The sequence below is a fragment of the Equus quagga genome, chromosome 1 (assembly GCF_021613505.1).
Source record: "Equus quagga isolate Etosha38 chromosome 1, UCLA_HA_Equagga_1.0, whole genome shotgun sequence".
In the NCBI taxonomy this organism is placed as follows: domain Eukaryota; kingdom Metazoa; phylum Chordata; class Mammalia; order Perissodactyla; family Equidae; genus Equus; species Equus quagga.
Genome location: NC_060267.1, coordinates 75,462,284 through 75,473,341, shown reverse-complemented (window position 1 = coordinate 75,473,341; position 11,058 = coordinate 75,462,284). Strand labels below are relative to the sequence as shown.

Sequence of the window (11,058 nt, the reverse complement as noted above, 5' to 3'; positions counted from 1 at the left end):
GGACTGCCAAGTTTCAAAAGGGCAGGAACAATCCTTGGCCTCACACCGGGGAATGACGGACCACTTCATGGAGTGGGAGGAGGAAAGATGGTGCCCCGGGGACAAATATCTGGACCCAGAATGGATATAAAGAGAGAGGAGCTGGGGAGTGGAGCCACCATCAGGGAAAGACTCACTCCCGGTGACTATAGAGGAGTCAGTGCTGTCCCCGGCCAGGATGAAGCTGCTGTTGCTGTGTCTGGGGCTGATTCTTGTCTGTGCCCAACAGGAAGAAAACAGTGATGTTCCGCTAAGAAACTTCGATATTTCAAAGGTAGAGTCGGTAGAGCAGAGTGACTTTTGACTGTGGGGGGCAGTCTGGAGGATTCTGAAGCAAGGTGGCCCTGCTGGAGGGCAGGAGTTGCTCGACATATTAGACAAAAGGAGTGGCTGCAGACCTTGAACTAAGAGAATTGTACCATGTTAAAGAATGACAATAGGGCCAGCCCCATGGATGAGTGGTTAAGTTGGCATGCTCTGCTTCAGTGGCCCAGGGTTTCACCAGTTCAGATCACAGGCACGGTCCTAGCACCGCTCATCAAGCCATGCTGAGGCAGCATCCCACGTAGCACAACCAGAAGGACCTACTGCTAGGATATAAAACTATATACTGGAGGCTTTGGGGAGAAGAAGAAGAAGGGGGGGAAAAAAAGAAGAAGATTGGCAACACATATTAGGTCAGGTGCCAATCTTTAAAAAAAAAAAAAAAGAATGACAACACTTCGGGACTTCCATTCTCACGGGAAAGAGCCCTAGATGTGGTGCTAATTGACCTGAGTTCTAATTCCAACTTCACATCAGCATTATGAGTCCTGGCCCACAGGACCGAGTTCAAGAAGACAAGTGTTCGTGTGGTATCCCCCCCTCTCTTTTCTTACCCAATCATTTCACCGATGTATTGCAGATTTCAGGAGAGTGGTATTCCATTTTCGTGGCCTCAGACATCAAGGAAAAGGTAGAAGAAGATGGTAGCATGAGGATTTTTGTGGAAAACATCCAGCCCTTGGACAACTCTTCTCTGTACTTTAAATTTCAAAGAAAGTAAGTATGGCCTTTTTTACTTGGGAGAGGAAAAATAGAAGCCTGAGTATGGTCTTGGACCTCTATACACACACACACACACACACACACACACACACAAACACACACACACACATGCATTCTGGGCCAATATCCCAAATCAGAGTCCCTCATCTGGCACTGATCTAGGGCTTGATGAACCTGGGGCTTTTCTAGATTCAGAGATAAGGATTGGTGACAAGAATAAACTTAAATGGCAGTAAAGGAGGTAAGGAGTAAAGAGGTATCAGAATCATCAACAGTGTGGCCCAATTGCATAGATTAAGAGCATAGCATGTGTGATCAACAGCCTATCTACCTCTTGAATCTCACTTACTAGTTGTGTGACCAAGAAAACTCATCTCTTTCCACCTCCAATTTTCCCTTGGATAAAAGAGGATGATAATGATTCTCTCTCATGGTTTTTTGTGAAGACCAAGTGAGGTAATGTTTATTTATCTGAGAGGCTGGCACATGGTGAGCACCCTTCCAGTTATCAAGACAAGTAGCTGTAATAACAGTAATGGTGGGAAGTAATGGTAGAGTAACAGGGGTAGGAGTAGTTGAGTCATTCTCAAAGTATCAAATAGAGTGAATGATGGAAATAAAAGCTCTTTGAAAACTGCACAAAAAAATGTTAAACAGTTAAGTGGAATAAGAAACTCAAGTTATGGGTAGAGTGTGAGGGACCCGCCACATCAATCTCCTGGGCATCAGCTCATTGTGTTTTACAGGGGAAATGAAGAGTGTAGTGGATTTTCTTTGGTTGCTGACAAAACAGAAGAGGATGCTATATATAGTGTTATCTGTAAGTATACAAAACATGTCTTCCTAAAGTCTACTTTCAACTGCAACTAAACTCTAATATCTTCAAGATCTTGCTCAATTACTAATCAATGCTTATTTAGGTAATGTAATGGAGGCCATCTAATAGCTAGTATTCTGAATTTGGGAGATCATTATGCATAAAAGCCAATGCCTGGCACATAATACCATCAGATAAAGAAGGCAATTGGTCATATGTACCTCCTGCAACAAAAGAGAATTGGCAAAAAAAACAAAAGTAAATTGGCAGGACAGCTTCTCCTTCCCCGCCCACTTTCTGATGACACCTGGTGGCCATTGCCACAGCACACTGCTCAGGATATTGCACTGGGTGTATCATGCCAGAGGGACTTAGAGAGAGGACAGAGACACACTGTTGACACAGATGGCCAAGAGAGCTAGCTGAGTCTCAGGGAACATGACAGAGGGTGAGTTACCACTGCAGCTGAAGTTTTCTACCATAGTAGTCTATCTTCCAGTATCCCTTAGAAGTTGCCTCTTGAAGCCCAGGGAGATGCAAATGGAAGGCATTAGCTATCACTGTCTATCTCTTCCAGGATATGCACTTGCATTTGGTTAGTGGGAGAGAATAAGTAAAGCATTTTATTGGCTTCCCATGGACCAAAGAAGTTCTGAGCTGTGTTCTGTTTCCTCCACAGATGATGGATACAATGTATTTCGCATAAATGAATTTGTCAATTCTAACTATATTATTATTCAGCTGGTGAATTTCAGCAAGAACAGACCATACCAAAAGTTGGACTTCTTTGGTAGAGTATTTTCATGCTGACACTCATCTTGGGGTGGGGAGAGAGGGGAAGGGAGGAAGCCTGGAGAGAAAGTGGTCCTCCCAATCTTATCCTGGGATGTCTCTCCTCCTCTGAAGACAGATGCTCACCTTTGGTAAGCCCTCAGGTTCAGTGATGGGAAGATGATGAAATCTCTCATCATGCCAGAAGGAGATTCTAAAGATGTCAAATTCAAGACAGGTTATATCCCATCCCCAAGACTCTGCCTAAGCACCCAATCAGTGCCATCCATCCTCCCATCCATCTGGAGCCCCATGCCCCTCATGAGCCTCAGTGACAAATATACAGGACACAGTAGTTACTGTCACTCTTCCTACAGCCCGAGAACCAGATGTGAGTCCAGAACTCAAGGAAGAGTTTGTGAAAATTGCCCAAAGACAAGGAATTTTTGAGGAAAAGATATTTGACCTGACCCAAACTGGTAAGTTCAGCTATCTCTGGTTTTCTCTTCCTAAATTCCATTTTACTGAAAGGAGAAATTGAAGAGAAAGGGACCTTTAATCAGTCCCCTTTGTCCTAACCTTGAGAATCATTTGGTTTCTCTCTGGGAAATAAACTGCGGTTGGTTTGAATGCCCTCTGCTCTGCCTCTACAGATCGCTGTTTTCCGACCCGAGGGAGCGAAGTGGCCTAGGCCTCCAGGTTGGTGATCTCTGGTGGTGAGGGGGTGGCCAAGGGATCAGTGCCTTCCAAAAGTATTAGGGGGTTATATCTAAAGATTACAATAAAAATAATGTGGTAAGGCAGCTTGTGGAGAGAGCCTGGTTATTTGGAGTTGGAGGACCAGGGTTCAGGATCACTCCTACCATGAGCTTCTGAGCAAATGATCTAAGCAATTAAAAGGGAAACAATGATGTCTACTGACAGATTTCCTGTGTGGATAATAATGCTGGGGACAAGGGCTCAACGATTGACAATGTGCTAACAATCATTACGACAAAGTTTTAAATGGGAAAAGAGTAATAGGGTGTGAGTATGACACTCAAATACATTCTGTGTTTGTGGTCCATCTTCCAAGCCCAGAAGGGCATCTCACCCTCCAATTTGTGGTAAAAATGCCTTCCTTTGATCTCTGCATGGCCTTAACTTCTAATCTGAGAATAGAGCTGTCTCTCCTTCCAGTTGTCTTCTGATCTGGAAAATAGACTCTGAGTTTCCTCATCTGCTTCCTGCCTCAGATTTACTGTGGGGCTTCATTCAGGCAACATATGTGGAAGCCTTAGCCACTATAGCTTGCACAAAGTCAGCACTTAATCAAAGGTAGCTATGGCTTTGGACATTATTTTTCAATTTATCAAAAATTCTTCAAAACTTCTAATGCTAAAGATGACTGAAAAGAGCTTAGGATCCTTCATTACTTCCATTCTTTGTTTCATAGACTCAGTTGAGGAAAGGTTAAGATGGGATTAGCAATAGAAAAAGAAGTTACTTACTCAATGTCCTCCCTCCCACTATTCTGGCAAATAACATAGATTAGACTGCAAGTTGATATCTGTTTCTTTGCCATTTTTCTCTGTAATATAAAGTTTCTTTGCCTTCATTTCAATCCAAGACGTGCTTAATACATTTCTGTGTTTTCTTTCTCATTGGCTTATGTAGCTGAGTGAGAGTGAATACTTCCTCACCTGGGCTCCAGGATCTTCCCTCCGTGATCCCCATGACATCTTGTGACAAGTTCTGTCACCTGATTTCCATCACTATCGCACGTGAAGGCATTATCTCTGCATCTTCAGGATCTTCCCTAATTGTCTAGGAAGACTCCTCAACTCACCAAGAATCAAGGTTTTTCCCAAATTCCCCACTCTCTCTGCCATGCCCAGAACTCGACCATGCTGAGACCTTCCTCTACCTGATCAATAAATGATTAGCCTTGCAGTCATGTGACTTGTCTTTGTGTGTGTGAGAGATGTGGGGCCGACAGCAAGCGAATGAGGGGACTTCCTTGGCCCTGTACCCATAACCCTCCTCTAGCTTCTCAGAATCTTCCCTGAGTTTCAGGATTCTCCCTCCTCCACACTAATTCTCTGTCCCTGTGAGGGCTGCTTGCCCTTTGATGTGCCTATTTCTTAGTGAGCTGCTGAGACAAACTATAAGACTTGTCCTATAATTTGCCCCATCCTACAATTCTCTTTTTCAATGAATTACTGAGAGACAGATGCCACTGAGGCTGATACCACCTGGACATGTTTCAGAGCATGCCTCCACATCCCAGCTTCTCTGTGTCATCCATCCTATGAGATGGCCCGTGTCCTTTCATACTCTTGGGAAACCTCCTTCAACCACTGCTGTTACCTACGGTGAACATATTCAGTGAGATTCCATGACATGTGAGCAATACCTATCCTCAGCAACCTGTACTTGGTACAGTCAGGAGGCATCAAGCAGGCTAAATGTTATTAACTTCTCCTTTGGATGGCTTGCAGTCTTTGGAGAAAGGAAAATTAAAGATCGTGCTCCACTTATCATCCTTTCCCAAGACTGTAAATGTTACACACGGGTGTTGGGGCAAAACAAGACATGGGCGGGGTGCAAAATAATGCAGAAAGAATGACTCAGTCATTATGGACATAAGGTTATGGAGAGAAGGCTTTCTAGGCATCTGATGCTCCCCATGTCTTACCCCACCTCCAGATTACAAGAATGTTAGGTTCAGGCTTATGGCTCCTGACTTAACCACTTGGTCTGGTTTGCTGAAATATGGCAAAAGGCTATGCAGAAAATCAATCAGTCATATTGGAATCTTTCATTTACAAATATTGGCATTTAAGGGTCAGAACAGCTGATACCCAGAAGGGCATGGCCTAGCATTTCCTTGATATAGTTGAGAACGTTAACTACAATAGCAAGCAATGCAATGAGGACCACATTGATGGAGAAAATGGCTGGGTAGTACCACAGGTCAGGAAACTGCAGCCCAGAGGGAGGCACAAAAAGACCCTCAGCTGATCCCAGGTCAAGATGGCAGCTTGAGCTCACATTGAATCCTACCCTCCAACTCCAGACGTTTTAAGCAAATGAGGCATGAAATGTTAAGAACACTCAACAGTAAGGAGTGAAAAGGTTTGTAGATCAAAGACAGAGTGGTTCTTTCCAGAAGAAAAGAAAGAAAGAAAACAGATGGGAATGATGTGGGTAAACACGCCAGAGCAGCACTGTCTTCTGGGTTCTGAGTACAGATCTGGGTCACACGTGCAGGGTTGGAAGCAAGCGTCACAACGGCCAGGTGGGGATGCAGCTGAAAATGCACACCTCTGAGAAGCAGGGGCTGAGTGAGAATGAACTTAAAGACAGCCTCTCTCCCCCACCTGGGGTCTCAGAAAGAAGCTGACTGCCTGTGGCCCACAAACGAGGTACCACCCCCGACTTGAGAAAGAAAAACAGCAGCCACTGCTATCCTGGAACTGGCCTGACTCTCATAGCTAGGCTTCCATGTTATCACAGGCTGGCCTGATGCTCACGGCTAGGCCACATTGTTTTGCTGGGTGGAAACAACCTCATAAAACATCAACATCACACAAAGTCACTCCAAGATCATTGTGCAATCTACAAACATGCCCCTCTCTCTGCTAGAATGAGTGACTGCTACTTCTTTACTGATTACAGCTTTATCCTCATGCTTATCTCCACTCCCTATAGACAAGATTTATTGGGATATCCAATCACAGACTGGCCCCTGCTTTCCAATAGCACCCAATCTAGAGCTTCCTTAGATCCTCCCCAAATCCTATAGTAGGTTCTTCCTAACACTCTCTCACTGAGATACCCATGGTTCCTAATGGTGAGCATTCTTCCTAGCTGTGATAATAACCCAGCTTATTCAACTACAGAGATGTCGCTGGTGGTCTTTGGTGAAAGAGTATTAACATTTTTAGGACTAGAACACAAGCCCACTCTGGGCATGTGCTGCCTGGAATTCTGGGAAGCACCAAACTAAACCACAAATGCAGGGCCTGGTTCAATGCTATGCATTCTGTAGCGGCTGGGACACAAGATGCCTCCAGGGATCTTGGTCTGAGCAACTGGAAAGATGGAATTGCCATTTACTCCAGTCAGCTGGAAGACCCAGCTTAGTGGGAAAAGACAAATATCTCAGTTCTGGACATTTCATTAGTTTATCTAGCTAGGCTGCTATAAAAAAAGAGACCCAACCATAATCCAGTATGGTTTAATGAAGACAGAATTAATTTTGCTCTCCTAGGAATAATCTGAAGTAAGTGTTCCAAGTTGGCTGGCAGCTCTGTCCCATGTAGTTATTCAGGAGCCCTGTTCTTTCTATCTTGTTCTCCACCATCCCTAGGACATTGTCCTCACCTGCGTGGTTAAAGCGGAGATGCAAGAAGTAAGGGAAAAGAGAATGTGATGGAGGAGTGGTCATATGCCCACTGTCCTCTGTGGCCCCTGGCTCTGTGAGGTTCTTCCTTGTCACTTATCCCCCATGGCCACATCCATTTCCTGCTTGTGCAGGTTTGGAGAGACTATTTTGAGGATTAAAGAGTCACATGCTGTTGCTATAGGCCTGATCTAAACGTCTTTTGGCCATGCAAATTCCTCAAAAACTTGATAGGTTTTGGCTGTATTTGCCTCTTGACTTCTCCATGTGCAGATAACCAGATCCCAAAAATCTTATCTGGACATAGAGTTAAGCTTGGAAACTCTGGTGTTTTTCTAGATTGGGCTTTATGCCCTGCCCAGCCCATCTGCTTTTCTCAATTTGATGATGGCTACTTTGAAGCCATCTAAAACAATGGATCTGGGTGGGGTGAGCCCTTAATCCCTTCTTTGCCAGCAGGCTCACAACCTTTCATGACAGCAGCATTCTCTCCTAAGACCAGACTTCCACTTCACGGCTACTACTTACAACTGCTTCTCTTGGGGTAAAGAAGCAGTGACCCTTGCTCAACTTAGAGTGAGGCTTCAGGCAGAGGGGGCCTCCCTTTTCAAAGCTGTGCTACTTTCTCTCTCTGCTTGCAGCCTGGCTGGCTGTAGCCTTGGTTCCTCCCTCTTGCAAGTTTTGCTGAAAGCAGCAAGAAGTCCTGCACATGATACCAATATTCCAACACCTTGAATCTTTTCTATTTCTTCCCCCAGCTACAGCCTTTGTCAGCACATGGTCTGTTTTCCAAGGTACAGCAGGAACCATTTGACCAAATGTTTTCCCAACATGTAATGAGAGTTACCAGCTTTCCAGGCTGTGACAGCTGAATCCTTGATGCCCAACACCAGCCTTCCAGTAAACTGACCACATCTTTTAGGTTCTCTCAATTGCCTCAGCTAGCAAATCTTCACCATACCCCGTATACTTTGAACTGCCTTGGGTAATTAAAGTCATGATAAGGGCAGACATTGCAGTCATTATTGAAGATCCAGGTCAGTTAAAGGGCTTAAAACCTTTCGGGGAATCACTTCCTTCTCAGGTGCTGGGCTCCTGTAACAGGGCCATATGATCAACTCCCCAACTCTTTGGGACTTGGATCTGTATTTTCTCTTGTTCCTAGCTTATTGAGGCCCCTAACTTTGATAGCGTGACCCTCCCTAGAGGGAGAACAGGGCATTCTGATTCCTACAGAAAGGAATGCTTCAGTATCTTTGACCCTATTTCATAGGTCAAGAGCTCCAGAAACATTTTGGTGTCTCCTTTTCCTGATACTCCTTTTATGCCACACTTTTTTTTTTTTTTTTTGGAAATGTTTCCCTCTTTGGCATTCAGCACCGAGAATGTGGCTCCAGTATCCAGCAAGAACTTTAACATGTTTTCCTCCTACTGCGGAGGTCACCCAGGACTCCTAGGGCCAACTGGGGAGCCCCACGGCCCTGTCACATCTCATCTTTAGTCAAGGGAAGGTGCCATGGCTTGGTCTGTTCAACCCCTTCCCTCTCTGGGTATGCTTGGGACAGTCCTGCCACTAATGCCCTTCCTGTCCCTCAGTGGGAGCTGGTGTCACTCACCCATGGCATCTTCTACTCTTCCTTGGGTTACCTTGAGCAGACTGGAGAGCCACATCTAACAGGGTGGCTTGCCTTTTCACCTTGTCTTCTTTTTCGTGATCATCAGGGATCATTGGGATTCCACCCATGGTCAATCCTTGGCATAGCCTGTTAACTAGGCCTGTGAATGACTGATCCTGGGTCGTATTCATTATCTGCTTGTTCTCTAGCTTTTAAGAGAACGTCTGACTTTTCCTTGGCCATAAGGAGTGTAGTTAGCAGGCTTTGAGTATCTGCTCAGGTTGGATTATGAGTGGCAGATTTGTGAATTCCTCTGCGTCAGCTCTCAATCCTTTAGTGTGTGCCTTCCAATTATACAAATCAGAGGTGGAAAAGGGGATGCACACATGAATAAGTTTCCCCTCACTGTCACGTACCTGTCTTAGGGGATATATCCCAGGTATGTAACTGGTTCCTAATCTAGTTGTACTATCTTCAAGAGGAGGGTGAAGGGTCTTTGGCTGTTGGAGCTTAGATTCCACCTTTAACTCTTCAGTAAGACATAGTGCCATGAAGTTCTGGATATAAGGGATTTCTTCCCATTTCTCAGTTCTTTTGCAAAATAGATCTAATCGTAGTATGGTATTAACATTTAGGGTCTCATTTTCTTGCCATTTTTCCCCATCCTCCAGTGAATATTATAGCCAGGCTGTGTTACATAAAAAGATCACCTGCTCTCGGGTCAATGGGGAATACCCAAAGGCCTTCCAATTCTGGAGGATGTAGCCCAACAGACTGTCCTCTGGGATGGAGCTTGCTCTCCCCATATTCTAGTATCTTCTTATCACCTGTTTTCAACCGCCCAGGAGCAACTTATAATGGTTAGTGGTGATGCAGATGCCACAAGGTTGTGCCCAGAGGAGGTTTAGCACCTTGATAGCCCAAAACTAGGCTCAGGCCAAGTTTCCTCAGGCCAAGTTTGGCTCTGGCCAAACTAAATCTTTAAATAGAAAATAACACTGATGGACCCTGACAGGGAGGGCCAGAAAAAAAAGAGACCTAGGAGTCCAGAAAAGCCAGACTGTAGAAAAACAAGATTGATGTCGAGCATCCTCAACAAAAACAAACAAACAAAAACAGACTCAACAAGTCCAGAGAGGGTTTAACCTCATCTAAGGAGACCCTGCCTCTGGTTATAAGCACAACACAAAGACAGATTCTGCTGCAAAGAGCACCACAGAATAATATTCCAAATGCAGGCTAGTGTGAATTAGGATTACTCAGTAGATCATATATGCCACACTTCCTTCCAAGAGTTAAAAATACACGTAAGGAAACTCTACTTGTATATGAGAAATACAGTTATGAAACTCTATTCTTGGCATTCAGCTGGAGAGGAGAAATGGGTCCTGTATTAGTTTCCTGTTTCTGCTGTAACAAATCACCATAAATTTAGTGGCTAAATAGCACAAGTTTATAATATTATAGTTTTGGAGGTGAAAAGTCTGACATGGGGCTCACTGGGCCAAAACCAAGAGAGCCCTGTGTCTGTCATTTTGTTCAGATCATCTTCTAAGTCCTTTCTTAGAATTTTAAAGTTTTCTCCTTGGTAATTTTCTTGTGTATTTCTTTCTTAGTTGTTGATTCCTATATACTTTCAGTTTTTTTGTGTTTTGTTTTTTTCAACCTTTAATTATCGCTATTACTTTTTACTGGTTCAGTCGTCCCTCGGTATCTATGGGGGATTGATTCCAGGACCCCCGACAGATACCAAAATCCACAGATGCTCAAGTCTCTTATATAACATGGCCTAGCACAATGAATACGCCAGCCCTCCATATCTGTGAATTTCACATCCGCAAATTCAAATTAATTCCTCCACATCTGCAAAATTTTGATTTATGATTGGCTGAGTCCACTAATGCGAAACCTACAGATACAGCAGGTGGACTACATAAAGAAATGCTATTGATTTTTGTAAGTTGATCTATCTAGCAAGCTTGATGAAATTTTTTATTCACTGTAATAAAATTAGTTCTAATACTTCATGGATTCTGTTAGTTTTATAGGTATATGGTCATATTATCTGCAAGTAATGTCAATGTATCTCTTCTAATCCTTATACTTCTCTCTCTTTTTTCTTCTCTTCTTATAGCTTTAGCCAGAACCTCCAGGAATACTTTAAACATTGAAACTGTAGGGGAGGAAGAGATATGCTCTACCCTCTGGGTCCTTCTGGCTGGGCTATAAACTAAACTCACATGAGACAGAGTAACAGGAGAAAATCAAACAGAGCTTTATAACATGTATGCATGGGAGACACTGAAAAACTGAGAAACTCACCAAAATGGCTGAGGCCGTTCCCTTAAATACTATCTTCAGCTAAAGACAAAGGAGGGTGT

The 11,058-nt window shown here is 44.0% G+C and overlaps 1 protein-coding gene across 2 annotated transcripts; it reads left to right on the top strand.

The window, feature by feature from the left end:
* The first annotated feature begins 136 nt into the window (after window positions 1-136).
* Window positions 137-4,610, top strand: LOC124244767 (major allergen Equ c 1-like). Of its 2 annotated transcripts, XM_046671596.1 has the most exons (7): window positions 138-313; window positions 944-1,080; window positions 1,833-1,906; window positions 2,583-2,693; window positions 3,052-3,153; window positions 3,328-3,373; window positions 4,331-4,610. In XM_046671596.1, exons 1-6 carry the CDS (start codon window positions 218-220, stop codon window positions 3,363-3,365), a joined length of 558 nt encoding a protein of 185 aa, XP_046527552.1. In that variant the 5' UTR covers window positions 138-217; the 3' UTR covers window positions 3,366-3,373; window positions 4,331-4,610. The 2 variants fall into 2 exon arrangements, with proteins under 2 accessions (XP_046527562.1, XP_046527552.1); XM_046671606.1 differs by lacking the exon at window positions 2,583-2,693 and having other exon boundaries at window positions 137-313.
* Window positions 4,611-11,058: the final 6,448 nt, after the last annotated feature.

Coding starts and splice junctions, on each gene's coding strand:
- LOC124244767 (XM_046671596.1), top strand. CDS start 218: ATGAAGCTGCTGTTGCTGTGTCTGGGGCTGATTCTTGTCTGTGCCCAA. Junction 314..943: donor GAAACTTCGATATTTCAAAG/GTAGAGTCGGTA, acceptor GATGTATTGCAG/ATTTCAGGAGAGTGGTATTC. Junction 3,154..3,327: donor ATTTGACCTGACCCAAACTG/GTAAGTTCAGCT, acceptor CTGCCTCTACAG/ATCGCTGTTTTCCGACCCGA.